Here is an 18,053-nt window from a genome sequence, read left to right as displayed (position 1 = left end):
AACCAACCACCCAAGAGACAGACTCAAAATCATTCAGTTCTACTTAGCTCAGGCAAATCAGACCTAAATTAAAGTAGCTGCTTCTGATCTGGGTCATATGTGTCCCTTCTGCCTATCTGTGGGAAACTCCTTCATCAGCACCTCTGAGATCAGGGGTGAGTGGAAACCTAATCAAGACTGCACGCTCCCTCTGCCCCTGGTCTTTTTTGTCACAGCCCAGCCTGGGCTCTTAGCACCCCAGGGGCACCAGGTGAAGACAGCTGGGTTTGGCTGACTCCTAGTCCCAAACTAGGAGACAGCATATTTCCCTTCCTTACTCAAGCCATTCCCTCATTTGTCCTTTCTCTGGTAAGGTCACATCATAGTTTACTGAAGTGAGGTTGTAAGTTTTAGACACCCTAAGGTTCTGGCTGCACACTCACTGCTCTCATCTGTAAAATGGGTGGATTGAATTAAGGACGCCTTCTCTTCTACACTTTTATGATCTCAAGTTGTCCTTGGGAAAAAGTGAACTGTCTTACCTTGGGTTTTCTCTGGTCGGATTCACCTTGAGTGAGCCTGAAGCACTGGGGCAGCATGGTGGGATCTTCTTCCAGTCTTGTCTCCTGCTGAGGAAATGGAGCAAGGAAAAGGCCAGGATCCATGGCATTTTCAAAGGCTGAGGCCTCTGGCATCCACCTTGTCCATCAGACCAGCTGTGAGTCTCTCAGCCTTCTGGCTTGCCTCATTTCTGATGTGTTCAGAATCTTGACACTTCTCCTTTCTCTTCAGTGGTGTTTTCTGTCACCTTTCCTTCTTAGAATTCAACCAGTTTTTCCCTCTCTCTTAAAATTCTTCAGCTCTACTTATTCCAGGGGCTTGGAATTGTCCCAGCCAGACTGTGTGAAGTCTCTTTGCAGCTGCTCCCTGCAGGTGATAGTGGTGTGCATGCTCCTCACCCATAGCCTGCGCCAGCTTGGCCACTTTGTGCCCCTGTGTGGCCCACTTCAGGGTCACCCAAGCAAGGAACTCCCTCATTTCTTTCTTCACCTGATGTCTGGCAACCTGTGACAGTGTTTGCCTCCTTTTCTCTGGCCACTCTTCTTTCTTCTGTTCTTTCTTTCCCTACTTTGAGGACTCCTCCTCTTGGCCTCCTGCCATTAGAGCTTCCTGGGACCTATACCAGACCCATTGTCCTTCTCTCTCTTCACCAGGATCTCCACCAGTGCTTCTGCTGGTAGGTCCAGGACACATCTCCAACCCAGGCTTTTCTCCTGAGGTCCAGACCAACTGCCCACCTGCCTCTTGAAGGCTCTGCAGGCCCCTCCTTCCTGCTACTACACACATCATGGCACAGCAGTGATAACACCCAAGGAAAACCCTCACACACACCTCTAAGCACTTCACTTTTACTAAGTCCAACTTCTCATTATCAATAAGAGGTGTTTACTTTTTATTGTCACTCATTCTGGAACAAGGGAACTGAAATAGAGAGCTTGAGATAAACCAAGCCCTGAAACATCACATTCTGGTTTGGTTTTCTCAAAACGAGGATTGGCATAGCCCTCACTCCCTTCTGCCTCAGTGATCTTAAGCTCAGGAACCTTCATCACCACCTCAGCTCATGACTTACCAGGCTATTCCCATGGCCACAGGCCACCCCCAAGCCCCCAACATCCTTCTCCTGATGAATCTGTCTTAGTTTACTTTTTAGCTTTCTTTTTTAATCCTTACTTTCTTTTTAAAAATTAGTGTATATTAATTGTACAAATAATGGATTTCTAAGGCAATGTTCAACACAGTAAGAAGGTCTGGAAATTCTTTTTTTTTTTTTTTTCATTTTTCTTTTATTATTCATATGTGCATACAAGGCTTGGTTCATTTCTCCCCCCTGCCCCCACCCCCTCCCTTACCACCCACTCCACCCCCTCCCGCTCCCCCCCTCAATACCCAGCAGAAACTATTTTGCCCTTATCTCTAATTTTGTTGTAGAGAGAGTATAAGCAATAATAGGAAGGAACAAGGGGTTTTGCTGGTTGAGATAAGGATAGCTATACAGGGCATTGACTCACATTGATTTCCTGTGTGTGGGTGTTACCTTCTAGGTTAATTCTTTTTGATCTAACCTTTTCTCTAGTTCCTGGTCCCCTTTTCCTATTGGCCTCAGTTGCTTTAAGGTATCTGCTTTAGTTTCTCTGCGTTAAGGGCAACAAATGCTAGCTAGTTTTTTAGGTGTCTTACCTATCCTCACCCCTCCCTTGTGTGCTCTCGCTTTTATCATGTGCTCATAGTCCAATCCCCTTGTTGTGTTTGCCCTTGATCTAATGTCCACATATGAGGGAGAACATACGATTTTTGGTCTTTTGAGCCAGGCTAACCTCACTCAGAATGATGTTCTCCAATTCCATCCATTTACCAGCGAATGATAACATTTCGTTCTTCTTCATGGCTGCATAAAATTCCATTGTGTATAGATACCACATTTTCTTAATCCATTCGTCAGTGCTGGGACATCTTGGCTGTTTCCATAACTTGGCTATTGTGAATAGTGCCGCAATAAACATGGATGTGCAGGTGCCTCTGGAGTAACAGTCTTTTGGGTATATCCCCAAGAGTGGTATTGCTGGATCAAATGGTAGATCGATGTCCATCTTTTTAAGTAGCCTCCAAATTTTTTAGGTCTGGAAATTCTGATCCTGTTGGATGCTGAGTATGTACTTCAAGCACTACACCTTATGCAGCCAATAAAAAAGAAGGAATTCCAACTCCCTAAGTTAACAACAACAAAATCATGAGAATGGGAGGTGTGAAGTAGTGAGAGATGAGTTCAGAGCCAAGGGGAGGGCAAGAGGGAACATGTCCTTTTCTGTCCACTCAACCAAATTCCACTTATGAGAGACCACATGCCATATTTGTCTTTCTGGATTATTTTGCTTAACATGATGATCTCCACTTCCACCCATTTTCCTGCAAATGACAATTTCATTTTTCTTTAGTTGAATAAAACTCCATTGTGTATGTATACCATATTTTCTTTATCCGTTCACTTGTTGATGGGCACCTAGGCTGATGGTAACTTGGCTATGATGAATCATTTTCCAGCTTTCTAAAATGTAAATGTGAAGATCTTGCTCACTAATTCCTTTTAATGCTATGCTCTGTCCAGAGGACAAAACCAACATGTCTTAAGGGGACTTCCAGGGCCTGCGGCCTGCTACTCCCTCCTCTCCTCTCCTTGACCCTGACCTCATCTCTTGACACTTTACACCTCCCACTCTCATGGTTCACACACACAAGCCTCTTTTCTCATGTCTGGTCCACATCTGGTTGCCTCTTCTGTAGTCTCAGGTCTTCAGTTGCCCTCCAGACTCAATCGAAGTGCTTCCTCCTCCAGGGGGCCTTCCCAGAGACCCACACCCTCCCAGTCAAGGTGAGATGCTCTGTGCTCTCTCTCCTTCCCCTGTTGTAGCAACTGTCTGGCTTTTTACCTATTAGCCTTCTCTACTGACCCCGGGACTGGGGCTAGGTGATTTATGTTTTCTCTTTTCTAGCAGGGGGTTCCTACAATCAGCCTCCTCTTAGGTGTGTTGAATAAATGACAAAAAAATGAGAGTGTGAATGAATGAATACCCACTCTGTGCTCCTCCTAGGGTCAGATGCTTCACTTCTCTGTCTAGAGACTTCCAGTCCGGAAGTGGAGGATTTTTACCAGGGTCTTGAAGGACTGGCGCCTTTCTCCTCCCCTTCCCAAGCTGGCTGGCATTTCAAGGGCAAGGGGAGCCTTCTGCCAGTGTAAGAGGGAACAGAGAGGGGTAAGGCAGGGCAGGTACTTGCATCCACCCAAACATTGGTAAGGCCAGAGAAGCGAGCAAAGTCATCTCTGATTAGAAAACTCTGGACTAGGAGTGTGTGGGCTGCCTCACCTACTTCTTTGGCCATTTTTGTCCTATTCTCCACCCTCTACCTCTGAGTCATGCTGACGACTTCCCCTGCTGCCTCTGGCCTCTTGACCACCTCTGCTCACTTGCTTCCTCAGTACCTTAGTCCAGCCGTTTCTGAAGCAGCCCAGGAGCACTGAACTCCACCTCTGACTTCTCAGTCATGAGCAGGACCTGCACGGTCTTCTTCCTGTTGATGGGTGAGTCTGGACCCTGAAGAAGGGGGTCTTGAGGATCTGATCCTAGTAAGCAAGGAACCAGAAGTGGGGGATCTGTCTGGCAGTTCAGGGTCTGGGTAGAGAAAGAGACCTGATGTGAGAGGGAGGCTGGGACATAGGTTTGAGATCTAGAGTTTGTGGCAGGAGAGGATATTGAAGAACAAGTTTGAGGAGAATTCAAGGGATGCTTGGAGAGACTCAGCCACCTTGACAACCCAGAGATTTCTAAAGTAGGCAGAACAACTCAGTTTGTGCAGTGTGCTAGTGTTATTTTGGCCTTTGAGTTTTCTTAGACTCTCCCTCATAGAAGCCTCAAGGGTAGAGGTGGGGAGGATTGGGTTAAGAGCCTGGGTGTCATTTGGTGGGAATGGAGAATTGAAAGTTGACAGTAGAGCAATGGGTGAAGAGCCATTTGTGCACCATGGGGAGAGAAGTGGGGTGATCCCAGGAGCCAGAAGGCCAGGCGACTCATGGATATTGGGCCCAGAGGGGACTGCAGGAAGTTGGGGTCCTGGGAGGTGACGCTGAGCATGGTAGGATGGTGGTTAAGGAGGAGGGTGACCCTTTCTAAAGCTTTCCTCTCTTTTTCACTCTTCCCTAGGCTTTGCTTCTTCTCTGGCCTTCAACTTGGACACAGAGCATGTGATAAGCTTCCCTGTGGATAGTGCTGGGTTTGGTCACAGTGTGGTCCAGTATGGCAACTCCGGGTGAGGCCCAGATGGTGACTGACCTTGACTCTCAGTTCCTCTCCTTGTACCGAACCCCAAGCCTCCTCAACTCTACACCTCTGTGGTATTACTTGCACACTTCCCCTCTACCAGATGTGGCAATTTCCTCCAACTTAGGAACATTTGCACTGACAATAGGCACTGTCTTGCTGCTGAATAACCATAGCGAACATTTATTGAGCACTTACTGAGTACTAGGTACTGTGACCTGCATGTTACCCGTGGGCATTAATTTAGTCTTCACAATAACTTTATGAGGAATCAGCCATTCGACAAGTATTTATTGAGCACTTTACTAAATGTCTCAGGTGTGGGATATACACCAGAGAACAAAACAGATAAAAATCCCGCCTATGCAGAATTTAATTCCCATTTTGAAGACGAGGAAACTGAGGCTTACAGAGGTAAAGCAATCAGGTGCAAGTGCTTAGTCACTTTTTTTTTTTTTGTCAGTACTGGGGTTTTAACTCAGGGCTTCCTGCTTGCTAGGCAGGTGCTCTACCATCTGAGCCACACCTTCAGCCCTTTTTTCCCCATGGTTGTTTTTGAGATGGGATTTACTTTTTGCTCAGGCCAGCCAAGACTGTAATTCTGTTTTATGCTTCCCACCATCACTAGGATGACAGGTGTGCACCACCACATCTAGCTTTTTTTTTTTTTCCATTGAGATGAGGGTCCCACAAGGTTTTTATTTTATTTTTGCGTGGGCTGGCCTGGAACTGTGTTCCTTACAGTCTCAGCCTCCCAAATAGCTAGGATTACAGGCATGAGCCCTTGGTGCCTGGATTTTTCTGGTGTCTAAGCTCTTAACTGCAGTGTTTTTTGTCTTCCCACAGGGTGGTAGTTGGAGCCCCCAAAGAGATACGGGCCTCTAACCAAACAGGTGGCCTGTACCACTGTAACTACCACACGGGCAGGTGCCAGACCGTCCAGTTACAGGGTAAGCCACTGCCCCTGCCTGGGCTCCAGCACCAGGCTCCCAGGCATTGGGACCTGTGGAGACCATAGTAGTCTCACTTGCCAACCTCAGCTCTGTCTGCACACCCCTCAGTGCCTCCCACCCATTGCAGCCCTGCACTCCCTCAGCTCCACCAAGACCTGGAAGCCCCTTTCACCTGACAGGCTCATTGTCTTCAGGTAAAGGTGACCCTGCTGAGTTCTTGTACACTCTTCTCTGTCTCCAAGGATGACCATGCACATTTCTGTCTCCTCAGTGCCCCCAGAGGCTGTGAACATGTCCCTGGGCCTGTCCCTGGCAGCTGCCACCAACCCCTCTCGGCTGCTGGTGAGCTGACTTGGATCACAGAAGGGTCTTGCAGGGAGGATGGGGACTTGGGCTCCTGGAGCTGGGAGTCTTCTGCAGAGTGGAAGTACTGGGATGAGAGGGTGAGTGGGAGCAGAGACAGCCCCTCCCAGCAGTCCCCTCTGTCCCTTAGGCCTGTGGCCCCACTGTGCACCATGCATGCAGAGAGAACATGCACTTGACTGGGTTCTGCTTCCTGCTGGATTCGTCCTTCCTGCAGGAGCAAAGGTTCCCAGTGGCCCTGCGGGGTGAGTGTTTGGGGATCCCACACATATCCAACTGGGGGTGCAGTGGAATAAGAAAGAAGGGACAGTGTAATGGCTCCAACACAGCTGGAGAGTTACTGTCTGCTTTGATACCCTGCGCCACAGCTTTCCAGTCTTTCCCATGACCTCACCCTTTCTGAGCCCCAGTTTCTTCATCTGTCATATGGGAATAATAGCACACGCAACACTGAAAGTAACATGAGACGATCCTTGGCCAGGGCTTTGCACAAGGGCTGACACGAGGTGAGGTTTCCATTAATGCAGGCTTCTATTGCTTTTAGAGAGATGGGAACTCATTTTCCTCTGTTGTACCTTGGGATATAACCAACTGGTTTGTGCAGCAGTCTGGGAAAGTTTGGGGAGGGTGCTGTCTGAGCTGTGTGGGTATGGGCATATATGCATGTTTGTGCATATGTGCATGCATACATGTGTGTATATGTGCATGTGTGCATGTACCTGTGGGCATGTGTGTATATTTGCACATGCATTCATTGTGTGTATGTGCATGTGTGCATGTGTATATACGCATATGTGTGCATGTTGTATATGTGTTTGTTCATGTATATGTGCATGCGTGTGTGTGTGCTTGCATGTGCTCCTGCAAGACGAGGCACAGGACTTGGTTTCTCTGTTGCTGATGGGAATGGAAGACAAGGAAGTGGAAAAGTGGGCTTTTCAAACCCAACCCACAGCAGACTGATGTCACTCCCTGGTTTTGCATCCACTCTGAAGCCCTTGGCGAGACTGACAGTGCCCCTCTCAACACCAACTTTGTTCTAGATTCCATTCTTAGGAGCCATGAGAACTCCCAGGGTATGGTGTGAGGCCCCTGATGCAGAAGGGGAATATGGAGGCAGGAATGGAATGGAGTCTCCCCTTCTGTGCTGGAAGAGTGTCTTCTGAGGACAGATTCTGCTTTTGCTCAGGATGGGAGTAGGAGCCCATAGAGAAGCTGAGACTAGAACAGGGCCAGTATGTAGCTCTTTCCAGGGATGAAATTAAAACTATTGAACAAAACTACAGTTCAACCAATATGTGCAGACATGACCAGGGCTCAGGCAGGACCCTTTTGTGGCTGGATGTGAGGGTGTTTGGAAATAGGTGGGGTCAGGCCCAGGGACAGGAGTGTGGATGGCCACGGTGGAATGAGAAGGCTCTCACTGCTCACACTCTGGATTGGGAGGAATTTTGAGTTTTGATCTACCAGACCGACTGTGAAGGGTGAAGCAGCTCAGTCACAGTTGTGGCCTCTTTATGAGACTTTAGGGACTCCAGAGCATCTCTAGCAGGGGACTGGGGAAGTCCTGCTCCTGACAAGGAGAGGACCTGAGCTATGGGGCTGTACTGGGGCTGGGGAAGGAGGTTAGGAGAGTGAGTTCTAGTGCCCAGGAAGTCAAGGTCCCAGGCTCTTGGGAGAGATCCTTGGAGGACCAGAGCCTCTCCTTCCCTAGAGTGTCCCAAGCAGGATCAGGACATCGTGCTCTTGATTGATGGCTCAGGCAGCATCACCGCAGGCAGTTTTGCCACAATGATGAACTTTGTGAGGGCTGTGATGAGCCAGTTCCGGAGATCGAGCGCCCATGCCCAGGTGTGTCCTTGGGGGAGGGAGGCCAGTCTGCAGGGCATTGCTGGGGAAGTGCTGGGTCCCTAAGGAAGTAGCCTCAGCCCTCAGCCCCAGGTGGTTCTCCCAGTTCTCCCTGATGCAGTTCTCCAACAAATTCAAGACACACTTCACTTTCAACGACTTCACCTCCAGTTCAGATCCTCTGCGCCTGCTGGATTTTGTAAACCAGCTGGGCGGATACACGTGGACAGCCACAGCCATCAGTAGGGTCACGTGAGTGCATGCCTCTCCCACATCATTACTCAAAGCATCCATGCCTTGCTTTGGACCTCATCTGCCTCTCCCCAAAAGGAATAGGTGGAGTCTGAAATGTAGCCCATGACCCACTCGTGGACTTTGGGGCCTCTAGTGGAACAGGATTCCCAGAGGAAGGGGCGTGGCCTCATTTTCATAAAGGCTGATGCCTAGCGTAGTTTTGTTCACAGGCCTCTTGATCCACTACTTTCCTGACAGAGAGGAACTGTTCACTGCCCGAAATGGAGCCCGCAAAGATGCCACCAAAATTCTCATTGTCATCACCGATGGGAGGAAAGAAGGTGACAACAAGGATTATAATGATGTCATACCCAAGGCTGAGAAGGCAGGAATCATCCGCTATGCAATCGGGGTAAGTTTTGGCAATGGCTAACCCCCACTTCCTCCCTCCCATCCCTTTCTCTCCAGGCACCTTCCTTTCAAGGGTAGAAAACTCCACTCTCTCCTCTTGCCTTCAAGAAGAGAACTCTGTCCCAGCCTAGGCACCCATCATCATTTTCCTTAAACTTGATGCCATTCAAGCCTGTTTTTCTCATATGTGTTATAAGACTGACCCTGCAGGGTTCTTGGAAGACAGGCACATTCTGCTCATTACTTTCAGTGAGTTGTTCTTTACTGGGAACAGGTTGGAAAAGCTTTTCAAAGTGCACATTCCTGGAATGAATTAAACAACATTGCATCTAAGCCTTCCCATGAACACATATTTCATGTAGAGAACTTTGGTGCTCTAAAGGATATTCAAAACCAGCTGAAGGAGAAGATCTTTGCCATTGAGGGTAAGTCAGAGATGGAGCTACTTGCATCAGAAATCCTCATTTGTAATGGCTTTCCATTTTGAACCAAGATCCTCACATCCTAGGCTCTGACCCTCCTATAGGTGTTGGGCTCCAATCACTGATTCACTAACAATCCTTCTTAGATCTGGCAAAGCTCACCTTTCTTTCTGAAACCCAAGCATCATGCTTTCTCCAGGTACAGAGACTGGAAGCAGTAGTTCTTTTGAGTTTGAGATGTCCCAGGATGGATTCAGTGCCCTGTTCACACCTGTGAGTGGCCCCTTTCAGACTGTGGGTATAGAATGAGGGAAAGGAGGGAGGAGGGAGACAGGGTGGGTGGGGGATAGCTCTGTGGAGTCAGGGATAGGCTTTCTTTGGTTTGGGCTGTCTTCTTGCTTCAGCCTGCTCAGCCCTGGAATCCTTTCCTCCCAGGATGGACCAGTTTTGGGGGCCGTGGGGAGCTTCAGCTGGTCTGGAGGTGCCTTCTTGTATCCCTCAAATGGCAACCCCATCTTCATCAACATGTCTCAGGAGAGTGTGGACATGAGGGACTCCTACCTGGGTGAGGAAGGCTGCGGGGGACGGGGGGTGGTGATGAGCTGTTGGGAAAGGGAAGAGGAGTCTTGGAGCTGAGGCCTGGCCCTCTCAGGTTACTCTGCTGAGCTGGCCTTTTGGAAAGGGATACAGAGCCTGGTCCTGGGGGCTCCTCGCCACCAGCACACCGGGAAGGTTGTCATCTTCACCCAGGAATCCAAAAAGTGGGAGCCAAACACTGAAGTCACAGGGACCCAGGTTGGTATGGAGGAAGTCATGAGGGTGAGCAGTATGGCCAGGGGTGGAGAAGGAGATGAAGGGCCTCCATGGGGGAGATCCTGGTGCTGGGAAAATTTGGGACCTGGTCCAGAAGGGATGCCTCTGGTGGGACAGGTAGGTGACTATAAGCTCTGCCCTCCAGATTGGCTCTTACTTTGGAGCTGCTCTCTGCTCCGTGGATGTGAACAGAGATGGCGACACTGACCTGATCCTTATTGGGGCCCCCCATTACTACGAGCAGACCCGAGGGGGCCAGGTGTCTGTGTGTTCCATGCCCAGGGTGAGTGGCAGCTGGGACCTGGGCTGGTTGGGGGTGGGTGTAGGGTGGAAGGGTCTGGGTTGGGCCTGACACTGGTTTTGTTCTGCAGTGGAGCAAGTGGCAGTGTGAGACTGTCCTCCATGGGGAGCAGGGCCATCCTTGGGGCCGCTTTGGGGCAACTCTGACAGTGCTGGGGGATGTGAACGGGGATGAGCTGACAGATGTGGCCATCGGAGCCCCTGGAGAACAAGAGAACCGGGGTGCTGTTTACATATTTCATGGGGTCTCAGGACTGGACATTGGCCTTGTGCACAGCCAGGTAAGGCCATCACTCTTTCCTGTTACTATGAAAAATTCTCTTTCCTTCTCTACCTTTCTCACAGCCACCTAGAAAATCTTCCCCTCTGCCTTCACTTTACAACTTTTCCCAGCCCTAGGCATTTTGCAGCAAGTTAAACCTGTGGTATTAAAAAATGAGAACACTTACTTGTACACATACTGTTTTGTATCAGTATTTGATACTTGAGTAGTTGCCCACCCAGACCTTTTAATGCCCTAGCAGCCTTACAGGTACACAGGGAAGGCATCAGCAAATCCATTTTACAGATGTGACTTGATTTGTCCAAGGTTCATGGTGGAGTAGAGATGGGGATTAGGGAAGTTCTAGTCTCTGACTTCTACCCCAGTGCTTTGTCTCTCAGTGGCTGTCTGTTACTCATCTGTTTGGGTCTTGCTGCCTCAATCTGTCTGTCTTCTTGCCTCTTCATCTCCCTGAGTGGTATATGAATTTTTCCATCCCTGCAACCAGTGGTCATCAGACAAGAGCCCTTCACTCAATGGAACAGGGTTCCCCGAGAAGGGAGAGCTGCTTTCCTTGGCAAATATTAAGGAAGCCCCAATTAAAAATACACAAATATCTGAATAGACATTTTTTTCAAAGAAGATTAACAAAGGGCTAATAAACACATGAAAAAAAATGTTTAATAGCATTCATCACCAGGCATCAGCAAATGAAAACTCTATTGAGGGGCCAGGTGTGATGGCTCATGCCTGTAAGTCCAGCTATTTGGAAAGCAGACATTGGGAAGATCAAGGTTCAAGGCCAGACAGGGAGAAAAGTTAGCTTGGCTCATCTTAACTAAAAAGCTGGACATGGGAGGCATAAATAGGAGGGTCTTTATCCAGCTCCACTCAGGCTGAGGGTGTGGCTCAAGTGATAGAGCATCTGCCTAGCAAGTACCAGACCCTGAGTTCAAGCCCCAGTATTAACAAACAAACAAATGAAAAATCACAGTGAAGGACAATTTCATATTCAGTAGGATGGCTAGAATCAAAAAGGCTGACAATCACAAGTGTTGGTGGGGAATTTGGTATCCTCGTGCTTTGCCAGTGGGAATATAAAATTGGTGCTACTGCTTTGGAAAACAGTGTGGCAATTGCTCAAAAGAGTAAATATAGAGTTGCCATATGATCTAGAAATTCTACTGCTAGAGAACTGAGAATATGTCCACACAAAACTTGTACATGAATGCTCATTGCAGAGTTATTCATAATAGCCAAATGTCTATCACCTGATGAGTGGATCAGTTAAATGTGGCATACCCATACACTGGTGTCAAAGGAATGAGGTGCTGATTCTTGAAAACATTATGCTAAGTGAAAGAAGCCTGTCACAAAGGACCACATATTGTATGATTACATTTATATAAAATGTCCAAAATAGGCAATGCATAGAGGCAGGAAGCAGATTGAGTAGTGGTTGCCTAGGGTTGGGTGTTAGGGGGAATGAAGGGCATGGGGGTGACTGTTAACAGGAATAGGATCTCATTTTAGGGTGATGAAAATGTTCTAAAATTGATTGCAGTAATGGTTTCACAACTCTGTGGACATGCTAAAAACCACTTTGTTGTATACTTTAGAGATGTGAATTGTACAGTATGTGAATGACATCTCCAAAAACAAACAAACTTCTCCCCCTCCAATAAAAGTACCGAGGAAGGTCCCTCTGCTTCTGCCAATAGCTGTGTGGTGTTGGTCAGGCTGTGTGGTGTTGGTCAGGCTGATGACTATGATGGTTAATCTTGATTGACAACTTCATTGGTTTGAGAAACTCCTAGGAGATTAGTAAAGCAAACCTCTGGGTGCGTCTGTGAGGGTGTTTCCAGAGAGGATTCATTCAGCGGAGAGGACCTTCCCTAAATCTGGGCAGCATTGTTCCATAGGCTAGATAGAATAAAAAAGGAATAGATAGAATAAAAAAGGAAAATCAAGAAAGCCCTCATTAGTCCAGGCATTCTCTCTTTTTGTCTGTCTCTGTCTCTGACTCTCTCTCTCCCTTCTTCCCTCTGCTTCCTGGCTACCCTGAGGTGAGCTGCTCCACCATGCATCTCTGCTATGATGGACTGAAACCTCAGAAACTATGAGCCAACATAAATCCTTCTTTCTTTAAGTTGTTTTTCTAATGTATCTTGTCACAGAGATGAGAAAAGTGACAAGTACTCGCTTCTCTGTGTTTAATTTCTTTATCTGTAAAATGGTGGGCATAATAGAGCCAGCTTCATCTGGCTGCTCCTGGGAGGATTAAAGGAGTTAGTGCAAGTAAGGTGCTACAAACAGTACCTGGTACATAATAGGTGTTATATGAATATAATCTATTACTGTTCCTATGATTGTTATAATTTAACAACTGGGAGAGGATCTAGAGAAGAGAGTGAAAGACCTTATTGAGAATAACATGAAACTGCATGCAGTCAGCACCAATTTGTTTAACTTTTCTTGTGCCAAAATGGCTTAGAAGTGTATCTGGGTAGACACTTGAGGACAAGCATCACTTGGGTTTTACCCACAGGCCTTGACCCCAGGAGGAAACCTTCTGGACTCACTGACCACCATGATTTTCCCTTCTTTCCACTCATCACAAGTCCCAACACGAGCTTGTGTTGCCCCTCATGGGTCTCACTTTGAGCAGCAGAATTCAGCGATGAGATCTGTTATTTGGAGTGAGAGGACCCTGGTGTTGGCCGCTTGACTGTGTTGTGTTATTTCTGTCTCTACCTGTCCTTCTAAGATTGCCTTAGTGGTTGTTGTTACTCATAATGTCTGCAAGTCCCCACAGTGCCAGGGACTTAAAGGGCACATTCTCTAGGGCATTAGACATTACAAGAATAATGGAAGTAAAGGAAAAAGGACCTATAGGGAGGTGTTGCCCAGGAAGGTAGAATCTGGGACTGAGTGCAGTCACTCCCTATCCTACCTGGGTCTTTCCTTTTCCTTTGAAGAGACAGCATAAAAGGGGCCTGAGGCTTGGAGTCAGAAAATCTGATTTCAGGTCTTTATCAGCCTCTGTATGAGTTTGGCACAGTCCCCCAAACTTTTCTCCTTTATCTGTGAAATGGGAGACAAGATTAGATGAGCTCTGAGGTCCTTTTTGGCCTTAGTTTTCATGAGATGTTACTGGCTGTGGGTCACACTCCAGGTGCAGTTCCAAGAACTATATGAGTTTATCTTATGTTCGTAGCTAAACCCTGAGGTATTACTTTCCCCATGTGAGAGATGAGGAAATCACAGCACAGAAAATTGAGCCCTTTTCCAAGGCCTTAGGATTCATAAGTGCAGGAGTCAGAATTGCAACCAGGGAATGAAACTTACCACCAAGACTTGTCACCTTCTAATCTTCCCCTTCTTCACTTTCTTTTCTCCGGTCATCGTTTCCTACTCATCTCTTCTTTCTAGGTCCTTCTTTGTGGCCTCTTTTTAGTATTCACCTATTCTTTCTCTTACATCCTCACTTCTCTACTTCTCATGTTGCATATTTTAAACTTGTGTCCTTACCCCGTTTTAGTCCATTTTCTGTTGATATAACAAAATAATTGAGGGTATGTAATATATAAGAAAGGACACTTATTTAACTCACGGTATTGGAGACTGAAAGTCCAAAGAGCATGGTGCTGGCTCTTGCAAGGGCTCCTTGGCTGAACTACATCTTGGTGGGTGGCCTCATGGTAGGTGTGTGTGAGGAGAGACCACAGGAAGCCAAAGAAAACAGAGGAATTTTTTTGAACTTTTTTTTTTGAAACAGGATTTCACTATCCCAGGCTCTCCTGGAACTCACCATCCTCCTGCCTCTGCCTCCTGAATGCTAGGGTTACAGGCATGTGCCACCATGTCTGGCTGAGGGGTCAGCCTTGTTCGTTTATAACTACTCTCTCAGGACCTAACTGGGATTGCATAAGAACGACTTAATCCTCCCCCCACCATAACAATGCTCCCCAATGACCCAATCCCATTTGACTTTCAAAGGCTGTGACACACTGAGCCTTGAACACGTGAACTCTTAGAGAACAGACCACATCCAAACCACAGCTCCCTCCCCAACCACAGCATTCCCTCCCCCATCACAGCTCCGTCCCTCCAACTGTGCTTACCTTCTCTTCTGGACAGAGGATCGCCGGTTCCCAGCTCTCTTCCAGGCTCCAGTATTTTGGGCAGTCATTGAGTGGGGGTCAGGACCTCACTCAGGATGGGCTGGTGGATCTGGCCGTGGGGTCCCAGGGACATGTACTGCTGCTCAGGTAAGAACAGCCTCCTCAGATATCCCCATTGGTCCTAGGTCCAGATTAGGACCCCCACCCTCTGCCCCATTGCCAGTGGTGATTCAGCTCTGCATTCTGCCCACAGGACCAGACCTATCCTCAGAATGTCAGTGACCATAAGTTTCACACCTGCAGTGGTTGCCAGGTCTGTGTTCGAGTGTCAGGACGAGATGGCTTCTGTCCAGGCACTGGGCAATGCCACTGTCTGTCTTCATATTTCTGAAACCTCCAAGTACAAATTAGGTGAGTCCTCTTGCCCTGTTTCCCAGGATGCCCTGACCTCTGAAACCATTCTCCCACCTTCTGCTTTGCCCACCTGGGGAGTTTCTGGCTCTCTCAGCCCTCATCATGCATGGGCTTACCCCCCTACAGGTAACCTTCAAAGCTCTGTGACCTTTGACCTGGCCCTTGACCCTGGCCGCCCGAGTCCCCGTGCCATCTTCAAGGAGAGAAGGACCCGGACTCTGACCCGAGTCCAGATCCTTGGGCTGAATCAACATTGTGAGGTTGTGGACTTGCTCCTTCCGGTGAGAGGGCCTCAGATAGACATTGGGGAGAATGTGGATAGTGGGTTGGCTTCTCCCTGGGGCTCAGCCTCAGCAGAGGATTTGGCATGCAGGTGGCACTTAATACATGTTAGCTGAATGAGTGAATGAATGAATAAGGCTGGTTGCAATGGCCAGAGGTGGCACAGCTGGATTTCCAGAAAGAGAATAGCTCCAGAGAACTTTGCAGGTCCAGGCTGATTCAGGCATTCCTTGAGCAAATATGGTTCTGTTCCTTTGGGACAGGGACTAGAGACATAGAAGGGACAAAACAGTCATGGTCCACAGGAAGCTCCTGGGTTGGGGAGAAAACTCAAAACAAACAAGTTCCTAGATAATGCATGTCAGGCAGTAATAAATGCTAGGAGGAGAGATAAAACCAGAGTTTGTGAGGCCTCTGGGAGGGGGGCAGTTTGAGAAGATGCTGGATAAAGTGAGGGGGCTGCTTAGTGGGGTAATAACAAATTAATTGAGCGCATATAGGGATCATCATTGCCCCTTTAAGATGGACATAGCTGGTAGCTGTGCAGTGTTTTCCTAAATCGCCTCTTATTCAATGCCCATCCTCTAGGCCTGTGTGGAGGACCCAATGACCCCCATCATCTTGCGCCTCAACTTCTCTCTGATGGGTCAGCCAGTCCCTTCCTTCAGAAACCTCCGGCCTGTGTTGGCTGCAGACGCCCAGACATACTTCACAGCCTCTGTGAGTTGGGTTCATGTGGTGTTGGGGTTCCCCAGGGAAGGCTGCACAGGATGGGCTCTGGATCTCCAGAACACCCTACATTGCTTTTCTCTTAGCTTCCCTTTGAGAAGAACTGTGGAGCTGACCACGTCTGCCAGGATGACCTTGGCATCACTGTTGGCTTACCAGGGTGAGCTTCCACCCCTTTGATCTGCTCTACATCCTCAGCCTCCCTTCTAGGACCTGGGGCTCTGGCCTCTTCTCTGTCACTCTCAGATCTGGGACTAAGAACCCAGGTGTCCTATCTCTTGTTATCTTCCATCTCCCCATGCCACTTATCATCCCCAGAACATTTCTAGCCTCAGTTACAGAAGTATCTCCTCCTCCCACCCAACACCCAGCTTGAAAACCCTGGTGGTGGGGAGTAATCTGGAGCTGAATGCGGAAGTGACAGTGTCCAATGATGGTGAAGATTCCTTTGGAACCACAGTTACCTTCTTCTACCCAGCAGGGCTGTCCTATCGACGAGTGACAGGGGCCCAGGTATTCCTTCTGGGAAAGGAAGAGACCTGTGAGATGGGAGGTAGCATAGACCTATGCTAGTTTCCAGGAGACGGTGTCCCTGTATTATGGAGTCTCTTTGGAGCACAAATAAACACTCATTTGTCTGTCTTTTTTTTTTTTTTTTTTGCCTGCTTTGGCTAGAACCAACTGCAGAGGCGCCCTGTGAGCCTGACCTGTGACAGCACCCCAGCTGACAGCCAGGGCATCCGCAGCACCAGCTGCCGCATCAACCACCTCATCTTCCGTGGGGGCACAAAGGTCAGCCTGGGATCTGCCCACTCTCCTCCCTGTCCCCATCCTGCCTTACTCCTCTGTGACTTCCTCCTTCCTCCCTCTTCCTCAGGTTACCTTCTTGGCTACTTTCGATGTTGCCCCTAAAGCTGTGCTGGGAGACCGGCTGCTTCTGACAGCCAATGTGAGCAGGTGAGCTGAGTGGCACCCTTCTCATCCCCAACCTCGCAGCCCATCCTCACTCTCTGGGGCCCTTGCCAACTGGGTCTTTCATCTTTCTCCAGTGAGAATAACACACCCAGGACCCACAAAAGCACCTTCCAGCTGGAGCTCCCAGTGAAGTATGCTGTCTACACTGTGATTAGCAGGTACCCCATTTGGGACCACAAAGAGCTCTTCTTCATCACCCTCTTTGGGGCAAAGGGATGGTCATCACTTCCTGCAGTGGCTGAGCATCTGGGATATTTTAGGTTTTACTGTCATTCTTTCCTTTCAAGTGTAGGTGACACTGCTAGCTGGGTTTATTCATCAGTGAGTGTTTACTGTGGGCCAACTATGATAATAAGAATTGTGAGGTCATTATCATTATATTCTACATTTAACATAGATTGTTGCTCTCAGAAGGCCTGTGACAATCCCAAAATTCTCTTGGGTTAACTAAGACATATGAGATGAGTCCTTGTTTTGAGGTTCTTAGCATTTCTGGGGAGCAAGGTTACAATGATCCAAACTAGAGTCTCATCAAGGGCCTGTGATGATGTGGTGTGTGAATCAGTTTTCCATCACTATAACAAATACCAGAGAAAATCGATTTATAAAGAGAAAGGGTTTGTTTTGGTTCAATTTTGGAAGTTCCATCCATGATCAGTTGACCCTATTGCTTTGGGCCTGTAATGAGGTGACATATCATGGTGGAAGTGTGTGGTGAAGAAAATCTGCTCACTTCATGACCAGGAAGCAAAAAAAGAGGAAGGGCTGTGGTTCCATAATCCCATTTGTTGGCACAACCCTAATTACCTAAGGACCCCCTACTAGGCCCTATCTCCTAACAGCTCGGCCACTTCCCATTTGCACCACCCTGGGGACCAAGCCTTTAACATATGGGCTTTTGGGGGACATTCAAGATACAAACTATAGCACTGAGTTTCCAAGAGAGGGGTGAAGCCTGCAGTAAGGGGAGGCCCCAGCTAAACATTGAAGGGTCTAGCGTGTTGGGCTTGGCCAGTGGTGTGATTCTCAAAGGGGCCTTTGGCACTCGGTTCTTCTTTGTAAGAACAAAT

At 48.1% G+C, this 18,053-nt stretch overlaps 1 protein-coding gene across 5 annotated transcripts in view; it reads left to right on the top strand.

Annotated features, from left to right (window-relative positions):
* Positions 1 to 3,275: 3,275 nt before the first annotated feature.
* LOC109699536 (integrin alpha-D-like) overlaps positions 3,276 to 18,053 on the top strand; it is a 51,656-nt gene continuing 36,878 nt past the window's right edge. The window contains exons 1-23 of one of the 5 annotated variants that reach the window (XM_020179596.2): positions 3,944 to 4,117; positions 4,737 to 4,842; positions 5,700 to 5,803; positions 6,078 to 6,148; positions 6,300 to 6,414; positions 7,884 to 8,020; positions 8,124 to 8,269; positions 8,510 to 8,663; positions 8,937 to 9,087; positions 9,284 to 9,357; positions 9,520 to 9,649; positions 9,737 to 9,879; positions 10,043 to 10,180; positions 10,269 to 10,478; positions 14,600 to 14,730; positions 14,837 to 14,994; positions 15,124 to 15,278; positions 15,868 to 15,999; positions 16,095 to 16,168; positions 16,380 to 16,521; positions 16,684 to 16,800; positions 16,886 to 16,965; positions 17,058 to 17,141. In XM_020179596.2, the coding sequence (XP_020035185.2) occupies positions 4,081 to 4,117; positions 4,737 to 4,842; positions 5,700 to 5,803; positions 6,078 to 6,148; positions 6,300 to 6,414; positions 7,884 to 8,020; positions 8,124 to 8,269; positions 8,510 to 8,663; positions 8,937 to 9,087; positions 9,284 to 9,357; positions 9,520 to 9,649; positions 9,737 to 9,879; positions 10,043 to 10,180; positions 10,269 to 10,478; positions 14,600 to 14,730; positions 14,837 to 14,994; positions 15,124 to 15,278; positions 15,868 to 15,999; positions 16,095 to 16,168; positions 16,380 to 16,521; positions 16,684 to 16,800; positions 16,886 to 16,965; positions 17,058 to 17,141 (2,789 nt within the window). In that variant the 5' untranslated portion in view covers positions 3,944 to 4,080. Of the gene's footprint in view, positions 3,410 to 3,767; positions 4,118 to 4,736; positions 4,843 to 5,699; positions 5,804 to 6,077; positions 6,149 to 6,299; positions 6,415 to 7,883; positions 8,021 to 8,123; positions 8,270 to 8,509; positions 8,664 to 8,936; positions 9,088 to 9,283; positions 9,358 to 9,519; positions 9,650 to 9,736; positions 9,880 to 10,042; positions 10,181 to 10,268; positions 10,479 to 14,559; positions 14,731 to 14,836; positions 14,995 to 15,123; positions 15,279 to 15,867; positions 16,000 to 16,094; positions 16,169 to 16,379; positions 16,522 to 16,683; positions 16,801 to 16,885; positions 16,966 to 17,057; positions 17,142 to 18,053 lie in introns of those variants that run through there. The other 4 variants (XR_012443265.1, XM_074060149.1, XM_074060146.1 and 1 more) reach the window with 4 other exon arrangements.

The sequence above is a fragment of the Castor canadensis genome, chromosome 17, assembly GCF_047511655.1.
Source record: "Castor canadensis chromosome 17, mCasCan1.hap1v2, whole genome shotgun sequence".
NCBI lineage: Eukaryota > Metazoa > Chordata > Mammalia > Rodentia > Castoridae > Castor > Castor canadensis.
This window is presented reverse-complemented; position numbering and strand designations above follow the sequence as displayed.